At 39.0% G+C, this 24,185-nt stretch overlaps 1 protein-coding gene across 1 annotated transcript; it reads left to right on the top strand.

Moving 5' to 3' along the window:
• Nucleotides 1–539: 539 nt before the first annotated feature.
• On the top strand, nucleotides 540–21,898 carry LOC132077145 (transmembrane protein 68-like). The gene is made up of 6 exons (XM_059478643.1): nucleotides 540–867; nucleotides 1,833–1,997; nucleotides 11,993–12,186; nucleotides 18,094–18,154; nucleotides 18,560–18,699; nucleotides 20,537–21,898. Exons 1-6 carry the CDS (start codon nucleotides 540–542, stop codon nucleotides 20,639–20,641), a joined length of 993 nt encoding a protein of 330 aa, XP_059334626.1. The 3' UTR covers nucleotides 20,642–21,898.
• Nucleotides 21,899–24,185: the final 2,287 nt, after the last annotated feature.

The raw sequence follows: 24,185 nt of genomic DNA, 5'->3' as shown, positions 1-24,185 counted from the left end.
ACAGGCAGGGTCAGCTGCAGGAATGGACTAACTAGGGAGTTGCGTGTGGAAAACATGCCATGGAGCTCTCCTGGCCTTTGCTAGGGCTGGAAGAAAGGTGTTGTATGGATAAGGGGTGAGAAGCTGCTTGTCCCAGGGTTAACAGCAGTACCAAGTGTTGTCCCAGATACTTCCAGGCCTTGTGAAGAAGCCATGACTGCCTTGGTTTTGCTGCTGTCCCTTCAGCTGCTCACTCCCCTGCTAAAAATACTATTCACTTACTCTCTTTTGAGAGAAATTATCTGATCAGCCATGTTGCAGGGATCCTGAGGCTTTGTTGAACTCCGGTCCTTCTTGTTTCAGCGCCTCTTCCATAAATACATGGACAATCTCTTAGCCAGCAGCTATCCTAGCATGACAGAGAGACACAAAATGTTTGAACCTGGGTTGTGCCAAATAAGGATCAGGGGTATTTACAGATACCTTTTTTCCCAAATTGAGAAACTACAGCTTTTTTTTTTTTTTGTTTTGTTTTGTTTTTTTTCTTCTCCATGCAGGACATGCTAGGTAGAAAAGAATCCTGTGCTTCAGGACAGTTACCAATGACCAGCCTCAGCTGCCTTTTCTATGCATTGGAAGAATGGACTATTGTGGAGCTCCTGAAGAAATACATTTTTCATCTGATCATTGCTTCACTGACAATTAGTGCAATATTAGTTTTTTTTATAGTTCCTTTAACAATTGTCTTTTTCATTTACCTTACTAATATTTTGCTTTTAATATATCAGAGGAACAATGAGTTAAAAGCAGATCCCTTGAGTGATGTTTGGAATGGTGTAAGAAAAACTATAGCAGGCTTTTGGGATATATATGCAAGAATATGGCATGGTAAGTACAACAGGACTTGTTTGAAGTATTGAATTACAATAAGTGGTAAATACACAGAAGTTTTAATTTTTTTCTTCCATATGGATGCAAATAAGTCACATTTATTATACTTTGTATGGCTTCTTTGAACAGCCTGCAGTATAAAACTTTCTCCACGTGCTCCTAGGATACTGCCTGCTCCAATTCCATCCAAATGGCTCATGGCAAGAGATGTAGCAGGGATGGAAATGAAGGCAGACAAGGTGGAACAGAGCTCTTAGTTGGCAAAAGCTGTGTCTTTCCCAAGCCTTTGTATACATTACCCTTTTAGTCTGGCTCCACCTGAAACCTAAACCAAATGTTGGAAGAGTCATGATAAGGATTCATAGAAGTTCATGTCTGTGAGGAAATTCCCTCCCACTGTGAAGTGAATATATTTAACTCCTGTGGAGAGAACCTCTCTTTGGGATTCTTAAAGAGAATGGTTTCAATTTAAACATCTCACTTTCTCTAAAAGAGAAAAACTTAATTATGGAAAATACCAAACTCTTCATTCTCATTGACACAGGACGGACATTCATACTTCCAGATTTCATGAAAGTATGCAGACTGTCAGCCACTATTTCTGAAAATGAAACATTTTCACGCTAGTTACTAATTTTTTTATTTTTATTATTGTACTATTTACAAAAAGCTCCTAATAGGAAATAATTACTTTAGTTCCTTCACTGGGAAAAATGTCAGGTTCAAGTCTGATCTCATGATTAAATTGACCAACAAATCAGTCTAGTGATATGCTGTGGTGTCTGAGGGACTTTCTTTGTGCTATTGACCAAAAGATCCATCCAGAATTTAATTATTTTGAAAGATACTACAGAGGCTTTCACAAGTCTCTGAAGGTCACTTAACAAAGTAAAAAGTTTTATCTAAAGTGCCGGATGATTTACAGATATCATTGTCAGTGTACTGCTTTCCATCCCAAACAGGTTATGAGCTTCATGGTGTGAAAAACCTCCCAGAAGGACCAGGAATTCTTGTCTATTACCATGGAGCTATTCCTATAGACTACCTTTACTTTTTGTCTAGGCTGTTTCTGTGGAAGAAAAGACTTTGCCTGTCAGTAGCTGATCATTTTGTGTTTCGTTTACCAGGTAGGAACCTGTTCTCTTGTATTTAAGCTTCTTGGATTCAAAACCTGTCCTAGTTTTGGTGAACTTTACATTTACTATATTTGAAAGAGAGCTTTTAAACTAAAAGAATGCTTTTAGATTTTTAAACTAAAAGTTGATAGATGTAATAGGACAAACAGAGTAGCATTATCCTGTCTTTTCAGTAAACATTGGTAAACCCTCCAAAGCAAGCAAATAGAGATTAATAATCCTTTTGGGATTAAATGTCATGCCTCAGTAGAAAGTGCTGGATAGGACTCTACTATTGACTTAGTGCTGACTGGTCAGGAGAAGACACAGAGAAGGAAAAATAATTCAATTTTAGAAAGACAAGGCGTAAAAAAGTGTCCAGAAGGAATAGCAGGGGAATTATTTTAAGGCACCTTTATGCCACTAATATTGAAAGCTGTTTTAAAATAGAGAATAGAGGAAGCTATTTAGAAGGACACTCTTGGGAAAACAGAGTTTTCCTGAAAACAAGTATTATAAACTCAAGTAAATTTGATGCCAAAACCATATTCAGGCACTCCTAGAAAGTGTCCTTTCTTAAGTAGGACTTGAGAAGATTACAATAATTTTCTTAAGTCCTATTTAGTAAATACTGTGTTGTACTGAGCACATTGGAAGTAAGAAGTCATCAAAAGATGATTGATTGGCTTTTAAGAGTACCCTCAAAAAAGGAGAAAGTTTAGCGAAATCTTGCAAGGGAGACTTCTTTTTTTAAGAAATAAGTAAGAGGGTACTGTTCAAATTGAAGTGTCCCTATGTTAGCGTTCAAAAACACATAATCACGGAGCGATTATATGCGGTGCTTTTTATTAAGAGCTCTGGGAATCGGGGTATATTCAACCCAAATCTGACTCCGACCATACATCCGAAATGATCATGTTTTATACTCTATCATTACATAACTTTCATGTTAATTATTAAACTTATATTGTTCTATTGTATACATAAATTTAGCCCCTCTCTGAATTTCCAACATAGTTTCTCACTATTCTTCTTATGGTTATATAATAATTACATTTAATTACTAAACAATCATCACATCTAACAATTATATAATTTATCATACTGCTTATGCAGGTGCAGTTGATCTGGGAAAGCACAAAGCCTAACATTTTAGATTCTATCTTTAACTTTTTCCAGGGTTCCACTATCATTCTCCCCCCTTTGAAAGCATTTTCACTTCACTATAGGTGTAAATGTTTTCACTTAATACAGTCCTTTATTCCTCAGTTCGTACTTGGTTCTTCAAATCCAGGGTTGATGTAAAGGTTGTCGTGGATGCTGTTACGAACTGGAGAACCAGAAGATGGTGGGCGTGGATCTCGTGTTAGTGCCTTTATTATCCTCTGGTTCCAGGATGTTTTCTTCTGTATCTCTCCCTTTAAGATGCTGTAAACTAACCAAATTGCTAAGAATACAATTAGTAAGATTATCACACTCTCAATGATAGATTTAATCCATGAACTCACATTCTACCCCAATCCTTTAAAGATTTTTTCCTAACCAGCTTGTAGCCAAATCCTTTTGCTCTTCTTGTGCTTCATGATCTATTTGTTTCAACTGATTGGTGTCATATTCTACATCTGCAGTTACATTTGGAATATGAACACAGCAATGATCAACTTGTCCCTTTAAAAATCCACATACTCCATGCTCTTTCAGGAGTAACATATCTAGGTTGATTTTGTAAAGTCATTTTTGTGGTGGCTTGTAATTGTATATTTAATTCTTTAAATCCTTCCCGGGTGACTCTTGCCAGTCTACCTACCTGACCTGTAAGTTTGTACAGCATCTCTCTGCTCTTATAGTTTGCTATAGGACCAAGCAATGACTCTAGGGCCCATCCAAATTTCACTCCACTAGAGGGTTCTTGCCAAGTGTCATCTGGATTTTCATTGTCTAGAACTTCTCGTCTTGCTCTTATCTGCAGAAGTTCATGTTTTCCATTAAATGGGGACTTTTTCCAAATTGGACATAAGGTTGGCAGGCCTAAAGTAATCTCCTTTACTTTCCCGTCTATAGGCAGATGTGTTGTCCAGGTACCATCACTTGCTGCCCATACAAATTGTCCTGGACCTTGGATTGTAATCCTGGTACACCCTATAACTGCTTTATAATTCACTTTGCCTTGTTTATGTTTGATCCCTCTGCAAGCACAACCAATTTGTAGGGCAATTGCCAGGGGTGGCATCTGTTTTATCTCTTCATCATCTGAAGTGCAGTCGTAAGTTTTATTACATGCCCACCAACTTACTTTGTCTGCCCTCGTTCTGCTACTAGTGTCAGTGTTCGTTATTGCTGGATCTGTTTCATTCTCGGGGCCTTCCCACTTAATACACCAAGGGCTGTTTGCCATATATTGGAATCTTTGAAGAATACTCACTGTCCCAAGGTTCTATCTGATCTTTCTTATCCTTGGCCTCACATTCCCATCCCAGAGTTGTTTCTGTAACTTGCCTCGATTCGGGTACCAGTTTACATGTAATTGTTTTGTTCTTTTGTATTTCAGGTAGTTTTGATGTTATGATTCCCCAAGTTACTGGGTCTCCTGCTGCCTTTGGTATTGGCAGACAGGCAGTTATTCAGCCGGTGTTTTGCATTTTGGCAAAATCTTTGACTAATCCGATCATTACATTCTCAGCCCGGCTAAAGTTTTCCCAAGAGACAGAACATAATTATACACTTCCTGCTTTCCTGTGACATGTACATTAGGGTTAGGCTCAGGAGATTCATATGGTTTCCCATACAATATCTCATAAGGACTGACAGACATCCCACTCCTAGGCTTTATCCGAATCCTCAACAGTGCTATTGGCAAAGCCTGCGGCCACTGCAATTTGGCTTCTTGGCACATTTTACTGATTTGCCTTTTTAGTGTCTGATTCATCCTCTCTACCTGTCCACTTGACTGGGGTCTCCACGGTGTGTGGAGGTCCCAATTTATCCCCAGCAATCTACTTACCTCTCTTACTACTGTAGCTATAAAATGGGGTCCCCTATCTGATGATATCCCTAGGGGTACCCCAAACCTGGGAATAATCTCCTGTAGTAACCACTTAACTGTTTCCTTTGCTTGGTTCGTGCAACAGGGAAGGGCTTCTGGCCACCCAGAGAATGTGTCAACCCCCACTAACAGGTATTTGTATCCTCAAGTCCTTGGTAGCTCTACAAAATCTACCTGCCAATAGTCTCCTGGCTCTATTCCTGAGTTCTTCCTAGCTGCGCCTGTCGCCTGGCCACTGGGTTGTTTTTCAAGCAGATATCACATTTTGACATTACTGATTTTGCCATTGTTAACATCCGTACTAAAATTAAACTCTGCTTTAGCAATTTTACCAATGCCTCTGCTCCCCAGTGACATTCGTTATGTTTAATTTGTAGAACCTCTCTCATTATCAAGGGGGGTACTACTATTTGTCCTTGTGCAGTTACATACCATCCCTCTGAATTCTTTTGTGCATTTAGCAAACGTGCCAGTCTCTCATCTTCTACTGAATATTTTGGTTTTGGAGGCAAATTGAATTGGGATACATTAGGCTTCAAAGGTATCAATGCCATTGTTGTTTGTGCCTTTTGAGCAACCTGTCGGGCTGCCCAGTCTGCCTTTCGATTTCCCTTACAGATTTTGGAGTTTCCTGATTGGTGTGCTTTGCAGTGAATGATTGCTACTTGTTCAGGTTTTTGTACTGCCTTTATCAATTGCAGGACTGCATCCTGATGTTTAATGTGCATACCCCAAGAAGATAACAGTCCTCTTTCTTTCCACAGTGCTCCGTGTACATGCACCACTCCAAAAGCATATTCTGAGGCAGTCCAGATATTTACCTTTTTCCCTTCACTTAATTCTAGTGCCCTGGTAATAGCAACCAGTTCTGCCTTCTGGGCAGATGTATTTGGTGGTAATGCCTTTGCCTCCACTACTGTATTGACTGTTGTTACCGCATATCCAGCGTATCTGGTTCCGTTTTCCATGAAGCTGCTCCCATCTGTAAACAGCTCCCACTCCGGCTGCTCTAGTGGGACGTCTTTCAGGTCTTCTCTTGCTGAATAGGTGTACTCTATTACTTCTACACAGTCGTGTTCCAATGGGCCTTCTTCAATTGTGGTACCTAGGAACAAAGCTGGATTCAAAAGGTTAGTTGTTTTTAATGTGACATCATCCTGCTCAGTCAGGACTACCTGGAATTTCATCATTCTGCTGGGAGACAGCCAATGGCCCCCCTTTTGTTCTAAGACAGTGGTTACCATGTGTGGTACATAGACATCTATGTGCCTTCCCATAGTAAGTTTCCTGGCTTCTTGTATCAGGATCACAGTAGCTGCGACTGCCCGCAGACATGGGGGCCACCCGGCACTTATCTTGTTGAGTTGTTTGGAAAAGTAGCCCACCGGCCTTTTCCAGCTTCCCAGACATTGGGTCAGGACTCCTAGTGCTAGGCGCAGCCTTTCATGTACAAATAGCTGAAAATCTTTAGACAGATCAGGTAACCCAAATGCTGGAGCAGTTGTCAGTGCTTCCTTTAATTTTAGGAAGGCTTCTTTCTGTGGTTTGCCCCAGGTGAATGGCTGCATCTTCTGAGCTTTGTACAGGGGTTTTGCAATCAGTCCATAGTCCATGATCCACAAGCGACACCATCCTGCCATCCCGAGGAAGATTCGCAGATCATGTAAATTCTGGGGCTCTGGAATAGCACAAATAGCTTGGATACGATTAGTACCTAGTTTTTGTTGCCCTTGTGAAATTTCACATCCCAGGTAAATCACCGTCTGTTGTGTGATTTGTGCCTTTCCTCTGGATACTTTATAGCCTCCCATCCCCAGTGAATGTAAAATCTCAATGGTTACCTTTATACAGGTTGCTCTTTCTTCTGTAGCTATTAGTATATCATCAACATACTGCAACAATAATTATTGGTCTCTTGGTACTTGCCCATTTTCAGTCCAAATTTCCAGTTCCTTTGCCAGTTGGTTTCCGAATAGGGTCGGCGAGTTCTTGTAGCCTTGTGGGAGTCGTGTCCAGGTGAGCTGGGTCTTTCTTCCGTTCCCTGAGTTTTCCCACTCAAAGGCAAACAGTTTCCTACTTTCTTTGTCAAGGGGGATGCAGAAAAAGGCATCTTTTAAATCAATTACGGTAAACCATTTATATATCTCCTTTACGGATGTTAGCAATGTATAAGGATTTGTTACCACTGGATAAATGTCCTTTGTTATTTTATTTATTGCTCTCAAATCCTGCACTAATCTATATTCACCATTTGGCTTCTTTACTGGAAATATTGGTGTATTAAATTCTGATTCACATTCTTCTAAAATTCGGTATTTCAAGAATTTCTCAATAATCTTTACTATTCCTTGCCGTGCTTCTGGTTTTATGGGATATTGTTTGACTTGTACAACCCTTGCCCCTTCTTTTAACTCTACATGCACTGGTTGTGCCAATTTAGATTTCCCTGGTATATCCGTCTCCCATACAGAGGGAATCACTGCATCTTCTACCTCCCTAGGGATAGAGGTGACAGGTTTTTCTTTGATCATTAATATCTGTCCCGTCTTTGATTCAGGTATTTTCATTATAAGCTCTCCATTTTCAAAGGTTATTACCGCATCAAGTTTTGCTAGCAAATCTCTCCCTAAAAGCGGAATTGGACACTCAGGTACATATAAAAATTCGTGTGTTATGATCTTGTTTCCAAAGCACAAATTTAGGGGTTGCAGGAAAGGCCATTTTTCCTCTTTCCCTGTAGCGCCGACTATTGTCGTTTCCTTGTCCCCAATTTGTCCTTCCAAATCATTCAATACAGAAAAACTAGCTCCCGTATCTATTAGAAATCTGACCTCTTTATGCCCTAACTGTATATTTACAACAGGTTCCTTAACTTGTTCTACTGGTTCTACGTCTAGTCAGCTGGTATACTCCCCCAGGACCATCTCCTTGGTAGCCTGCTGGAACTGATTGCCCTGGTCAAACTGGTTATTCAAACTTGGGCAATTTCGCTTCCAATGCCCCTCCTGCTTACAATATGCACACTGATTCAGGCTTAACCCCTGGGTAACTGGTCTCCTACCCTGACCATTCCTGTTACACGCCCTGAAATTTGGGTTCCCTCTCCCCTGTATTACTGCCAAAAGATTCTGCTGCTGCCTTTTACTAGCTTCTTTTTCCCGATTGTTATATACCTTCCAGGCAACCTCGAGTAACTTATCCAATTTCCTTAATTCTTCCCCTTCTAATTTTTGCAATTTTCTACGAATGTCATCCTGTGATTGGCCCAAGAATATGAGAGCGAGCTGAACCTTTGCTTGCTCTGTATCCATTTGGAGGTCTGTATATTTCCTTGCTACCTCCTTAAGCCTCTCCAAAAATGCAGTGGGAGATTCCTTCTTTTCCTGTCGAACCTCATATAGTTTGGACCAATTTATAGTTTTGGGTACAGCATTCTGAACTCCTATTTGGATCCACTCTTGGTATTTCCGTAATCTCCTCATATCACACAATAAATTAGGGTCCCAATTTGGATCCTCAATTGGGAAATTCAGATCTAAGTTCCCTGTTACAAGCCCATTTCTAATATCTTCTCTTGCCCTCTCTTTGGCTGCATTAAGTACCATTTCTTTTTCAGTAGAATCCATCAGAGTATCTAATATCACCTGTATGTCATCCCAGTCAGGATTTTGCATTTTCATAACCATTTTTACTACCACGTGCCACTTTATCAGGATTTTCTCTATAAGTTCCGGCTGACTGTTTCCAAATGACTAAGTCTGCCGGGGAAAAAGGCACTTTTACAAATACTGGCCCTTCCACTCCGACACCTTGTCGCAAGGGGGCAATCACAGTCCGTTTTTGTTTCCTTATGCCATCTCTATGCACAACTGGAGCAAGCTTTGCCCGACCCTGGGTTCTATGAGCTATTGAGGTCACTGATTCATTACCATTGCTATCTTTTTCACTCGCATACCTCTTTCCCTTTTCTATCACAGTTAGGTTTTGCTCATCTTCCGAGGAAGAGGGATCAGGTGATGATGGGAGAGGAGGATAAAGAGGGAAAGGTGTATTAGATGAGACAGGTTCAGGGGTAGGTGGGTGAGGAGCAGGTAGTGGGATAGGGACAGATGAAACAGGTGGGATAGGATTAGGTTCTCTTCTTCCTATTGGAGCTACTTGTAAATCAATACCTGTATAATTTTCTCTACTCAAGCTTTCTCTTAACGCCAAGTGTTCTAAACAACGTTCCTCACAAACCCCACACTTTGCAGATGTTTTAACCATTAATAATCCACATTCATTCTGCCATTCTGGCTTTCCCCGTAAGTAGAAAAACAGATCAACATATGGGACTTCATCCCATTTTCCTTCTTGTTTACAAAACGACATTAACTGCGAAATAGTGTTATATTGCAGAGTACCGTATTTTGGCCATTTTTCACCGTTCTCCAAGGCATATTCTGGCCACCATGAATTACAATAATCAATCAACTTAGTTTTACGTAATCCTTCCCCAAAGTTACCTTGTTTCCAATGTGCTAATAAGCACCCCAAAGGAGAATTTTGCGGGATAGGGGTGTTACTGCCCAAAATCCCTGTAAGTTTCTCCATTTCAGAAATACCACAAATGCCGAACCCGCAATGCTTTCGCGATTGTCTTACGGAACGGTGCCTAGGCTTACACCAACAGGAATTCCTTTAGCCCAACCAAGCGTAGCTTTCACTGCGTCTTATTGGCAGGCATCCAAACCAAAGTAAAAAGCACCTTACCTTTCTCCCGGGGACGTTTGTGAGCGGCGGAAGCGGTCGCGGCTGATGGGCTCCCCGAGAATCCCTCGGTGCCGGCTGGAGCGTGATCGAGTCGCGAACTCGGTCAGCAGCACTCACAAGGGTCCCATCTTCGGGTCACCAAAATGTTAGCGTTCAAAAACACATAATCACGGAGCGATTATATGCGGTGCTTTTTATTAAGAGCTCTGGGAATCGGGGTATATTCAACCCAAATCTGACTCCGACCATACATCCGAAATGATCATGTTTTATACTCTATCATTACATAACTTTCATGTTAATTATTAAACTTATATTGTTCTATTGTATACATAAATTTAGCCCCTCTCTGAATTTCCAACATAGTTTCTCACTATTCTTCTTATGGTTATATAATAATTACATTTAATTACTAAACAATCATCACATCTAACAATTATATAATTTATCATACTGCTTATGCAGGTGCAGTTGATCTGGGAAAGCACAAAGCCTAACATTTTAGATTCTATCTTTAACTTTTTCCAGGGTTCCACTATCACCTAGCACATATTTTTATTACAAATATAAAATACACATTTGTTAGGACTAAGCAACACTCTCAGCTGGGCAGTTCCTGGACTACTGGTGTGTACATAACATATTGATTTCATTATGCTAGAACAACAAAAGGTGGCAAATGCTGTGTCAGCCTTCAAAAAGGCTATAAAATGACATCTGGTAAGAAAGACGACAAATAATTGAAGTTAGACCTCCCCACTGCATTAGTAGAAGATGTGGCTAAAAGTGAAATTCCTCCCTAACCTTCTTTTGCTCTACTCTGCTTACTTTTTGTGAAGAAATGTTACACTTCACAGATGAGTTCTTTAAAGATTTCTCATGAGCATATGCTAGACCTCAGTTCAGTTTATTTGCAGGATTAATTACACTAACAGGAGATTTCTTCTTGTGAATTAATAAGTCTCTCCATCTCAGAATAGCTGTTAAATAATAAAGTAACAAAAAAAAAAGGTCAAAGATGATTCAGAGGTGTGGTATGGCTTCCTTTGAAGAGCTAGGACATCAGACAGAAGCCTTGCATGGCTGAGGGATAAAAAATTCTGTGAGACCTAGAAAAGGGGAATAAGAAGTGATAATATTTTCATGTGATACATTATAATTCTCATAAGTTTTAAAGCCAAGAAAATGAAGAACCTCTTTGCTTAATAACAATATGATCTTCCTGACTTTAGGATGAAACATATGAGTTCAAAAAAGGATTAAACAAAGTTAACATCTGTCTTTGACAGAAAGATCTATTAAGCATGATACCTTGAATAAGATTAAATACAGCTAAATTACAGGATTCAGCACTGTGTTATCTTGCCTTCCAAAGTTTTTGTTGCAGACTTCTGTCAGTCCAGTTCCATCAGAGCTGTTGCTTCCACTTATTAATATAAAAAAATTATTTTCAAACTCTGCTTTTTGAACAGGGAATTTGAAGTTTGCGGAAATGCTTGTTTGCTTTCTATCAGAGTTCCAAACAGATATATTTTAAATATGAAGATAATATTAGAAATCATAGAGTACTTCTATGGTTCTTAATCTGTCCTTTAGAGAAATCCCATTTATGGAAACAGAAGAAGGAGATTCACTGTGGTGAATTCATTCATGAGATGCATGAATTTGATCCACATAGTTTGCAATTTAACCACAAAATACTCAATTAAACAGCTCAAAACCTCAATGTTTAAAATGTTAAATATCACATTTTAAAAGAAGACCAAAAATAGCTGCTTGTCAAGTATTTATTTTTGTACCAATCTTTATTGTACTGGTTCTTTTTTCTGTATTAAAATATGTAAAAAGAAGGAGAGAGGAATAGATGCTTATTTTCTGATTTCTTGCTATGACCCACAAGTTTTGTTTACATAATTTGTTTGATAATTATGAAATATTGCATGTGGAAGCATTTTTTAATTGAAGCGTTCCTGACAATATGGTTCATCTTCATAATATTTGGGCAAAAATATTGTCAGGTATTTCTCATTTTGCCAGCATTTATTCTGTAGGTGTCTTACTTCCTTCATAAAAATTTGTCTTAGCCTAAATATATAAATATAAATATATAGCTACTAGATATTAATTTAGTTGTAATCTGGCTCCTCCATGCAAATATATTTGGGGTATATATTGTTATATTAAATGTACTTTTGCTCCGTATTTATTTCAGGACTTAGGTTACTGTTGGCTGTGACGGGTGTCATACCAGGTACGAGGGAGGAGTGTCTTGTTGCCCTGAAGAAAGGATACTTGGTGTCCATCTCACCAGGTGGAGTTCGAGAGGCGCTGTTCAGTGATGAAAGTTATCAGCTGATGTGGGGAAATCGAAAAGGCTTTGCTCAAGTCGCTCTAGAAGCAAAAGTGGTGAGTGCCATACATTACCAAACCCAGTTTATGCTTTCTGCATATCTGCTTCATTATAAAATGCAACTTAGGAGCATTTGTTGGAAAATCTTCCAGGAAAAATGGTTGGGAAATAAAGATTTCATTTTCTTTTCCCATTGCTTTCCTCAAGCATATTTCATTCACAAGGAGCAAGAGTTTTGTGGAACTGTCAAACTTTTCCCTGACTGTTTGTTTCAAAGCATCCATATCTGTGGTTCCATGTCTGCAGTTCCATCATGCAGGCATCCAGTGTTTCATCTTGATTGTATTTCAATAATCTTCACTATGGTCCTTCTCCATTCTGCCCTAAGGTTTCATTCTTTTTTTCTTATCCTAATAGACTTACATCTTTATCTTACTTCAACATATCCAGTCATTTCCTTATGGTTCTTTAATGTATTATTTTATCTTTCTTTTCATTTATCCTGTGAGGGTCTAGGATTTTGTCCTTTCCTTTACTTTTCATCATGTTTGTGAAAGATTACATCAACTAACTCAAGGTGTGTCTACATCAGTGTCTGAGTTTGAATCGTGTGCACTTTTGAAGCAGTTTGTGCATTTCCCTCACCGTGCTTTCATTCACATCAAAGAACATGTTAGAATACTGGAGCTGCATTCCTTCTGGCTGAAACTAAACCAAAATTGGAATCTAATACTCTCCATTGGTCTTCAGTCAATGGTGCCAAACAAGAATTAGTTCTAGATAAAAACAGAGCACTGAAATGTGTTCAGTGTGGGTGTCAGATTCTCAGCATCCTCTAGATATGTTCTTCTCTTGATTTGCACTCCACCAATGTACTCATGGCCAAGGTTTCAGTTAGTTTCCATACGGACGATGATCTACAAATACAACCTTCTACCACTATCTCTGACTTCTTGTATCTAAGTCTATGTGGCAGACTGTTTTTCTGATACAGTCTCTGGAAAATTATTCTATTTGGGATGGCATGCAGCTGAAAGAGCAGCAACTCTGTATTTTTCCTAACTGCTGCTCCTCATCATCACCACTTCGAGACACAAGTTTTCTGCCTTAATTTTGACTTAGCATACCTAGTGATTTTTGTGTCTGACAATACTGGTGCAAATCCAGACTTTATCTGTTCTGCCATGCACTTTCTGCTGCTTTCTCATGAACTGCACAACCATCACTTTTTCCTCACATTCTTATGAATATCTCATCATTTGCAGTGCTTTTTGATCTTCCACATAAAGTTTTCTGTCTATATAGGAGAAGCTGTACAGGGAGTTGAGTTCTTCCCATGAAACTTTAATTTCTTAACATCCCTTTTTATGCAGTTATATTGCTTTTGCACCTCATCTGATTTGTTGCTTCTCAAACTTTGTTTTGGTCTCTTGTGCTATGGCTCCTAGTACAAAGGCTCTGAAGGTGCAAAATGTATGCTTCAGGCAAATATTTCTTTGTAACTCTAAATTATTGTGGGGAGATAATTAAACACTAGAATAAAATTAGGGACATTTACCCAATGGATAAAATAATTTTAGGTCTGGAATCCTGTTTCCACATCTTGTCTAATGTGGCTTTTAAAAAATCAGGTTTTAGGTGCTTCTGTTCTGTTTCCTGTCCTTTTTCTCAAAAGAGTAAATGTTAGTCATAATACTTCATATGCTTTGTGGGCCTGTACACCACCACTACTGGGAAAGTATCAGAATGTGAATGGGATAAACTCAGTCATGGGTTTCACATGGGCGTCTTGAGTTCCCTAATAGTCTTCCTATGTATTAAATGAATTATATGCTGAAACAGTTAGAAAGAGTTGTCACTTTCAAAACTTGAGAGATTTCTATTGATTTTGCTTTCATCTCTGTTTTTCAAGCTACTTCAAACATCTGGAAAAATTTTTGCCATATGTTCTCCTTTCACATGGAACCTTACAGTAAGGCAATGTAACAGGTTTTGGATTTTTAAATAGAAATTGAATTAAAAACTCTGAGTGCCCTTACATAGATTGCCACCTTCATCAAAAGACAACACAAGAATCCTTGCCAGTAATTCTCCTAATTCTACTAGTTTTCCATAATATAGAAGCACGTGGAAGTAACTGAATAGTAGTACATAAAATTGTTACCTCCTTTTCATGACAGATTTTGAGTTTGGTTCTTGATGGGGGTTTTAAAAATTTTATTTATTGAATTGGGTATTCTTTGAGGGTAAGATTCTTGCAGTGTGAAAGAGTCTGTGGTCCTTTGCATAATGTTTGGTAAAACAGGCACGATGCAGGACTGTTACCAGGAGGGCAGAGAGAGTATATTATCCTTTCACAGCTACTATCCTGGACTTACCTTTACAGTGCTGGAAGTTCTTATATCTCTTTTTATTACCCTCATTCAGTTTTATGGGATTTTATGATCAGGAAGTCTGATTAGATCCCTGCATGATGGACATTGCTGTAATTAGCTTGCAAGCTTCATTGAACTTTGGGCATCATTGGTATTTTCTGGAAATCTGCAATCAGACAAACCTTAGATAATTAAACACTAAAAAAACAACAAACAAAAAGGGAACTGCTGTGCATTTAACAGGAGAGGGGGCAATATTAACCTGATATATAATTTCTTATATAAAGTTAGGTCCACAGTAGTCACTGGATCCCATCTTTTGACACATTTCAAGTTTGATTATTTGTTCTTGCTGCACCCTTTTGAATACTGGCTAGACTAGTCTTCCTGCTTGACCAAAGACTGGGGTGTAGTGGATGCCAGGCACTCATCAAAGCCTCTCTATCACTGCCCTCCACAAGTGGACAGAGAGAGAGAAAATAAAACAAAGGGCTGAGATAAAGACTGGGAGAAATCACTCACTGAATACCATTATGAGAAAACCAGACTCAACTTAGGGATATTAGTTGCATTTATTAGCAACAAAATCAGATCAAGACAATGAGAAGTAAAGTAAAATTCTTAAAAACACCTCTTCCCCACCTCTCCCTTCTCCCTTGGCTCTACCTCCTTCCCTGCAGTGGCACAGGCAGATGGGGAATGGGGATCATGGCCAGTTTGTTTTTTCTGCCACTGCTCAGAGAGAGGAGTTCTTCTCCTGTTCTAGCATGGGCTCCATACCACAGAAGACGAACTTCAAATTGAGTCCATCCCCTGGGCAACAGGCTCTCCATGAATATGCGAGTCACTGTTCCACAGGGTGCAGTCCTTCAGGCACAGCCTGCTCCAGCGAGGGTCCCCCCTAGGGTCACAAGTCCTTCCAGGAAACCTGCTCCAGCATGGGCTTCTCTCTCTTTGGGTCTGCAGACCCCTGCCTGTGCTCCTGCACTGCTTTCCTGCAGCTACACAGCTCTCTTTGAGGCATCCATGCTCTGGTGTGGGCCTCCTCCATGGGTGGATCTCTGCATTGCTGGGGTCTTCTGTGGGCTGCAGGAGCACAGCTGCCTCACCCTGGGCTGCAGGGGAATCTCTGCTCTGGAGCATCTCCTTCCTCTCCTTCCACACTGACCTTGGTGCCTGCAGGGTCGCTTCTCTCACATTTTCTCACTTTGTTCTTCTCTGTCCGCAATTACGTATGCACAATAATATTTTTCCTTCTTAAATATGTTATCACAGAGGTGTTTTGATCATTCCTGATGGGCTTGGCCTTGGCATGCAGCTCATCCATCCTGGAGCCAGCTGGCATTGGCTCTGCCAGACACAGGGAAAGCTTCTGGCATCTTCTTATAGAAGCCACCCCTGTAGCTCCTCCTCTACCAAAATCTGGCCACAAAAAACAAATACACCAGGGATAGACTCATCCAGATATCAGAGCTTGTTCTATTATGTAGCAATGAATATAAGTTTGCTAATAATTACTCAGATATCATGAATAAAAGCAAGATAGAATTATAGGGGTATTTTAAAAGTTTCTCTACATACAGTGTAGCCCTCAAACAAAGAACTACACACACTTTATCAAAATGACTACATTGTGGTTAATAACCTGTCACAGATTACTTGAATGGAGAATTCAAGACAAAACCAACTTTATATATGAATAGACATTCCCATCCATCATACAATATTACAGAAGTTCAATAGTTCTTCCACTGAAAAAGTTGAAGAAAAGCAAACAAGGAAGGTAGTTTCAGCTTCAGTCCTTACCTGCAAAGTTTCTGCATTTGGTTTCCACTTCATTTTGTGTAACTACTCTGCTTAACAGGAGTCAGTGTTACAATTTAGTGTTATGACTCAATGTACCCCTAGGACCTATATTTGTCCCAGGCAAATTCATCCATGATTTTCAGAAATACTCTCAGTCTATGGCTTGGTTTTTGCAGGCTATGGGGAGGGATCATAATTTCTGAAGATCCCCGAATTTTACCTGTGCCAAAAAATTCCTTTAAGCTGAGTTAGGTGAAAAATAAACAGGAGCTATGAATTATAAAATTCTCATGTATGGGCAAGGGGTTTGGACTACCTGATATCCAGAGGTCTCTTCCAACCTCAACTATCCTGTAATTCTGTGATTTTCAAGCTGGCTGGGAGTGACCCAGCTCAGTTCCAGCACAGCAAGTACAAATGTGTTGGTTACTGCAGATCTGGTTGTGCTGCTTTAGAAATGTAAGATTTTATGTGCATACCTGTGTTTTCCAGATTAGGGACTGAATGTTGCTGCCTACCCTGCACCTCAGTTGCTGATCATTATATGAGAGTAACTTCTGTAGTTACCAGATTTCTTTACAGCCTACCATATGTTTCTCTTGTACTATTCCTAAAATTTAAAGTGTTTTGTTTGTGTGACAGATAGGTTTCAAACATTTTACATCTTAGCTGTACAGTATTCAATTAATAGCTGAAACAAAGTTAAGTATTTTTAGAGTCCAGTACTTATATATTTTTAAACGGCATTACTGATTACTTTTTAAGGGTTTATTTCTAGCAGTTTCCCTTAATTTTGCATTCTGAAAGGTTTACTATTACAGCTTTATGCATGTTTAATACTTTTGTTCTCCCTCAGGTATTTTTTCCTTTTAATGCTTTCTATCCCTATGAGTTATTTGGTAGGCTCTAGTTAGGTATTTTTCCTGCTTGTTTTTTTCTCATCCTGCAGCTTCTGTTCTGTAGTAGTGATTCTTAACAGTAGGAAAGTCTTCTTTCATTACCTTCTGGACAAGTTGTTCCTACAACCTGTTCAAATTAGAGTTTCAGGAAGAGGAAAAGGGACAACAGAGGAGAAAAAAAATCTTTGCATACATGGATACAACTACTGTCAGTCTGTCTACAAACTACGAAATCTTACCTCAGGCTGTAAGGCATGACTGTTTCAAGTGCAGGTATCTCAAGCATGTCTCTTTTCAGTCACAAAGATGAAGTGACCCGGTTCTGTAATCCTCAGAAGGTGTGTAGTCCAGGTCAGTGAGGACACACAATTGCTTTTTTTGTCTAAGGGATCTGCAGAAGTAATTTCCAGTGAAGTTTTGTACAAACATTACTGCTTCAGTTAGACCCTATTTGAGAAGCAGATGAGACGAGCCAGCCGTGAATGTCTGCTTGCTTTCTGCAAGACTTCACAAACTGAATACTTTCCTATTCACCACTCACAATGAAAGCTTTAGACAAAGAAACCATGGAAATTGGTTTTATGTTCCAGTCAGTGATATTGCAGTAAATACATAATAAAGAAGTTATACAAAACCTAGTACAGTGTCAGTAATTTTATTTACACATAGTGACTTTAAAACAGATGTTTATGGCAGCTGAAAAATAGCATTTTATTTCTATTCTGGTGTTTTTAAAATCAAGATTCCTTGTTTACTATTTAACTAACTGGTAATTACCCTCTGTATTTGAGTGAGTTTCTTAGCTGCATTAGCAAGCACTAAAGCAGAAATTAAAACCTGGTATAACATTTCAACCTTTTAATTTTTTTTTCTACTTCCTTAGCCCATCATTCCAATGTATACTCAAAATGTCCGTGAAGGCTATAGGATGTTTAAAGAAAGAAGTAAGAACTTAAAAATATATTTTATGTATTTTGAATGTTTTATCTTTTTTCTCTCAGATTTTTCTTGCTTTTATCTTAGATTTTGCTTTTCAGACTTTTGCTTGCTTTGGATCCTTTAACACTTGCTGTGGGTCAGAGGTAGCTCAAATTTGGAAATAGCTTGTGAATAACTGGTTTGTGTGTGTGATTTGTCTTATTTCTCTGGTCTATTTGACTTATTTCTCTGGTCTATTAAGTCTATCAAACTTTGTTTTGGTGGACAATTGCTTCAACTTGCTTCAACCTGTAACAACTTCCTAACTATCAAATAAAGCAGTAGAAGTATTCTACATTAATCAGATTTCATGTTTGAATTGTGTTTACTGTGACTATAATCTCACTTTTTCCTCCCATAAACCATTTCAGGATTTTTTAGACAGTTATATGAGAGCACACGATTGCCTTTTACTCCTCCATACGGAGGACTTCCAGTTAAATTTCGCACATACATTGGGCAGCCAATCCCTTATGACCCAAATATAACTGCAGAGGAATTAGTTGAAAAGGTAAGTTTTCTCTCCTTGCAATATTCAACTACATACTTTGCCCTCTACTATAGGTGCACTTGAAACCAGTTTTTTGCATGCTTGAATAAAGACCAATACACTTTTACTAGTTTGTTCACCTATGGGCAGCTGAAGTTTGGGATCATTTAATGTACAAATATCTACCAATAAATATTGACATAGTAACAGTTGATTGGGATGCCCTCATCCTTTCCAAATGTATGAGCTCTGTCTTCTAGTTATGTCAACTTTGTTCTTCCCATGCCTTTGATAACTTTGATAATTATGATAACTGATAGATGTAAATTGTGTTTTAAGTGCAGTTTTCAGTAACTATGAAAATAAATTTAATAAATAACCAATAACTTTGAGAATCTTCACCAAATAGCATTGGGGTCTAGAAGCAAAATTCTTCAAGAGCTTCAGTCTCATTGTCAAAATGAAAATGTTAAAAAGTTGCATCCAAAATATAAAAATATTTTGAGTACCCATAGTTTGCTGAAATTAGTGATGCCTAGTGATTAGAGCATAAAAGTGTTTATAGATCTAGAGTTTAAGCATTTTTCAAAATATAAAGCTAAACTGAAAATGCGGCTTTAAAATTTTTCATCGAAGGTAAAAGGAGGATTTTATGAGAAAAAAAAATCTGCTACAACCTAGAAATACACACAAAAAAATCAGCTATCAGAAATCACTTATTAAAAAACACCGTTCTGTGCCCAAAAAGATGCAACAAATCTAGTTTTTCTTCTTTTGTTTTCTTTTTTCCTTTTTAAGGGTCTGCTGTAGGTTGTGCTGAGCTTCACAAAAGTGAGACCAGAAAGACAGGTTTGGTCTGTCAGAAGGGAACAGGCCCAGCAAGCTGTAGAGTTTGCTCGTAGCACCTTTAGGAGGCTGGAAGCAATATGACTGCCCTTATGGTGGTTGATATTCTTGTATTTTAGGGGAACAGTATTTTGTGTACCTGCAAAAGTGAAATTGAAATTTCCCATTATATTGATTTGCCTTACTAAGGCAAACATTTGGCTGCCCCCTTTGACCACCACCCACTTTGGTGGGAGTACAGTTAGGTCTTCTGTGGCTGATATTACTTATAAAAAAAGGTAATTTAAATGAGGCTTGACGTGAGCAGTGGCCTGGCTTACCTCTCTCTGATCCTGCCCTGCAAAGGAGTTAGGACATGAATCTGTCAGGAAAGGTTTTGCTACTCCTTTTTTATATTTGCAGTGATATTCTACTACCCTTATTTCAAGTTTAAACACACGAGGGAAAACAAAAGAAGATAATTTCTTATTTCTTTTAGAGACACAGAATATTGTATTCATTCTCTTCCTAAACTTTCATTTGAATCTCATGTAAAGAGTATTATGACTTTTATTATTATGTGCATACTGCATATGATAACATTATGGGAGCATTCATGTTGGGAAGGACAGACAGATTCCTATTCCAAATTCCTTGTCCAAGATAGGTCAGCTATAAGATCAGATGAGGTGAGCCAGGCTTTATCCATCACTTTTTTGATGAAAATTTTCAGGGGTGGTAGGTTGCAGAAACTTAATGTTTGAATATGTTAAAAGCTACTTTGACTAAGTAATGAGCACATTTGATAAATCTCAATAATTTCAGCCTACCAAATGCAGTCATTGTTTTTGTTCCTTTCTTTTCCAAGAAATGTGTCATTAGGACAGCTAGTTAATATAAAACACAATTATCTTCCTTCTTACAGTAGAGCTATGTGTGAATTTTCCCTCTTGAACCTCTGAGAACTTAGTGATTATACTTTTCTCCCGTGTATAAAATAGGTTTTAAAGGCAAATTTCTCTTCTCTTTTCAGACCAAGGCTGCTGTCCAGGCTCTCATAAGCAAGCACCAAACAATCCCAGGCAGCATATGGAAGGCTTTACTGGAGAGATTTGATAAACGTCGTAAAAGTGATTAGAATGCTCATGTTCATTGCATTGGTTTTACAGCCTACAGTAAAAAACCATGTCCTACAGCACTGGTAACTAATAGTTGGTGTTAACCAGTTTAAATTACAAATTTCTACAGATTTGGTGGAAGAAAACAATTAACCTTTAGGAAGTTCCCCCATGTATTTGAGAATTCCCTGAACTAAGAAAGACTGATGAAGATGACTTATGTATTATAGCAATGCAGCAGCTAAATTCCCCCAAAGGAAATCATGCAGCCAAGGTTTCCCTGGTTCCTAAAACAAGTTTGTACTTACATCTGAGGGCTTTAGTGGTGTTGTCTAGATCTTGTGTGTTTGAGTTTTGAGCGCAGTCTGGTCTCAGAGCAGAGCCTCAGGGCTCAAAGACCAGCCCACAGGGAGCACCTTCCCTGATGGGCCCCAAGCAAGACATGTCAGAACAGACTGTCTTGCTTTAGATAATCAGCTACTGCTTACACCTTCCTCCTAGAGACTACAAAAAGAGACAATCCCATTAAAACAGATGTTAGACTCCTTCAAACACATCATCTTAGTAGCGTGGAAAGCAGGACTGTGTGCATCCAAGACTTCTTCCCCACAGAAAAAGGTTTTTTAAAGAGAGGGAAAAAAAAGCTTTAGTTCAGCGTAGCAAATATTGCAAATACACGTAGAAGGTAGTTTCAAGTCTGAGCTGGTTCGTGCATGCTCTATTGCACCACACAATAGTTGCCTAGTGGATGAGGCTGCCCCAGCCTGAAAACCCCTGGATGGTGTGTGCAGTATGGTTGTGCTGTATTTACTCAAATCTCCCAGTGACCAGGCTCAGGGGGAGCTTTCTCTGGCAGTGCATCTTTGAGGCTGATCATCACTGGTGGTTTGCCTGATAATGCAGTAGTGCAACACTGCTGGTACACATTCAACCAAAATGCCTGTTTGGAAAGGCAGTCTTGTCTTCCTAATGCAACTTGTGGAAAACTGAGAGTTAGTGCAAAGCAGAATGTGTTTTTACAGGCTGTGGGATGTTGTTACTGGTGGTAGTGGGACAACTTTGTGTAATCTATCCAATATGCCACTAAATGCAACCAACTCAACTTCAAAGACCAAGATAGGTAATTTTTGTGCCTCATTTTCCTTCATGTACTTTTAATATGTAAATAATCTTTCCTCTCAACATACTAAAAGGTTACATAGCATCTAAGGAAATATATGTAATGTTTGCCCATTTTTCAGTAGAAAATGAAATCTGCTCTTTGGATTAAAATAAATTCTTCCCTGACCCTGCCTCTTCACAAGTATTTCTTGCACATCTGGTGAAGGGAGAAGGATGGACAGGTGAGTTATTTCCCTGGACCAAAAAGACAGTAATCCTGTCAAATCCTGTCAACCCTCAAATATGTCTTAAGACAAAGGAGTCTTTACTTGAACACCTTAACTATAACTGCTGTGTACAGGCAGAAAGATTTTTCTCTTAGCAGAGACTCAGCATGCATGGGAGATGATGAACTAAAACAGATCAAGATGCAGACTGATATGCCTGGACATAAGCAGGAATTCAGACCATGAAGTCTTACATGCTGCACTGCTGCTGTATAAGCTAAAATTCAAAGCCTGAGCTTTCAAGGGAGAAAGGAAAAGGTTGTACAATACTAAAATGGATACAGATGAAGAAGCAAGAGGAATTATAAGTAATCAGAATCTAAAGGCTTTCTTTGTATTGCAGAAACTGTAGAAGGACTAGACAGAATCATTGTCTGACTATCCTGTTTTTCAAGTACATTAATACCATCATGGAATGTGTCCAAAGAAGGACAATGAAGCTAGGAAAGGCTCTGGAGCACAAGTCTTATGAGGAAAATCTGAAGGAGGTGGGGTTGTTTAGCGTGGAGAAAAGGAGCCTGTGTGGGGACCAACACCTACAACTACCTGAAAGCATGGTTGTGGCCAGGTGGGAGTCAGTCTCTACTCCCAGGGAATAAGGGACAGAACTAGAGGAAAAGGAAGTTGTGCTGGGAGAGGTTTAGATTGGATATCAGTAAAAAGTTTTCACTCAGAGGGTTGTCAAGCATTGCAACAGGCTGTCCAGGGCAGTGGTGAAGTCAACATCCCAGGAGGTATTCAGAAAACGTGTAGATGTGGCATTTGTGGATATGGTTTAATGGCGGGCTTGGCAGAGATAGGTTATTGATTGGACTCAATGGTCTTAAACTTCCTTTCCAACTTAACAATCCTGATTCTGTGACCAATTAACCAATTCAGTAATCAGAATTTGCACAGCCTTTCAAATGCCATGCTCTCTGATACATGATACGAGGAGCTGTGCTCCAACTCACAATGGGGCACTAACCTTGGTTAGGAGATATGTAATTAGAGTGCTGATTATTTTCAAAAGCAGATATTTCTGTCTCTATCTCCTCTATTTCAGCAGCTGTTAATATCTTCTAACAAGGTTTAAGTTTATCCCAGGCTATTACATCTTTTAGCAGCACCACTGTGTTATTTGCAGCTTCTCTGTGTAAAAAAAATAATTTTTATTTGTTGTCTTCTGTCATAGTCATCTAAGAGTATTTTCTGGGGTCTCAAGATGAGGATAGACAAAATTATTACTGAGGAACAGGAGGGATTTTGAATTATATATTTTTCTAATAAAAAATTGTAAGCAATTTTTCCAGAAACCATGTAGTACTGCTCTAATAATAAGCAGTTATATTATTTTAGTGGCTCACTCTAAATTTTTATTCTTTTTAGAGCAGTATTATAGAAACTAGAACTGAAAAATGGTGTTATAGAAATTAGAGTTCTTGTCATACAAATAGAAATGTACTTGCAGATCAAATCACTCCCTTGGTACACTTATTTTTTAGCCTCTCCATCATACAACAAAAAAAGAAATGAAAACCAGAAAATGACCTGTGCTGCCTCAAAACGAAAACAGCATTTATGACTTTTATTAGGTATAGTTTGCACAGTAAATAATGCAGAGAAATTCTGGTTTTGTAGTTTTTTATGTATAAGATTTTGCATTGGGGACGAAGATGATATTGAAAACAGAGTAAATTAATAAAATCATAGAATCATAGAATACCTGGAATTGGAAGGGAGCCAGAAGGAGTCTCGAGCTCTAGCTCCTGGCCCTGCATAGGACAGCCCCAAGAGTCACCTCACCCCATGCGCCTGTCAGAATTCCTCTTGAGCTCTGGTGGGCTTGGGGCTGTGACCGATTCATTAATGGGATGGCATTGGAAGAAGTTACACAGTAAAGAGTGTGTACAACTGCACAATTATTCATTGGATGACAATGCACACAGTTACACGGTAAAATGAGTGCAACTGCTCAACTGAGCAGCTGCAGATGTCCAGCAGGCAGATGATGTACCTGTAGAAGAGTTGGTCAGAAAAGCACAGCAGGAGGGGATCTGGAAGAGCTGGCCAAGTTCATCCCACCGAAGGCTGAGGGCGCAGCCATGGCAGTGTTCCATGGCATCCCAGCAGGTAGGGTATCTGCATCAATACCCGTGTGTTTGGAGCTGCACCCAGTGCAGCTGGAACACTAGTT

This window comes from Ammospiza nelsoni, chromosome 1 (assembly GCF_027579445.1).
Source record: "Ammospiza nelsoni isolate bAmmNel1 chromosome 1, bAmmNel1.pri, whole genome shotgun sequence".
NCBI lineage: Eukaryota > Metazoa > Chordata > Aves > Passeriformes > Passerellidae > Ammospiza > Ammospiza nelsoni.
Note: the sequence above shows the minus strand (reverse complement) of the source record. Positions and strands in the feature narration are given on the sequence as shown.

Bases quoted from the DNA above. Each gene is read 5' to 3' on its own strand.
- LOC132077145 (XM_059478643.1), top strand. From the start codon at position 540: ATGCTAGGTAGAAAAGAATCCTGTGCTTCAGGACAGTTACCAATGACC. The intron at 1,998-11,992 runs GTAGGAACCTGT...TATTTATTTCAG, and splicing joins TTTTGTGTTTCGTTTACCAG to GACTTAGGTTACTGTTGGCT. The intron at 12,187-18,093 runs GTGAGTGCCATA...CTACTTCCTTAG, and splicing joins TCGCTCTAGAAGCAAAAGTG to CCCATCATTCCAATGTATAC.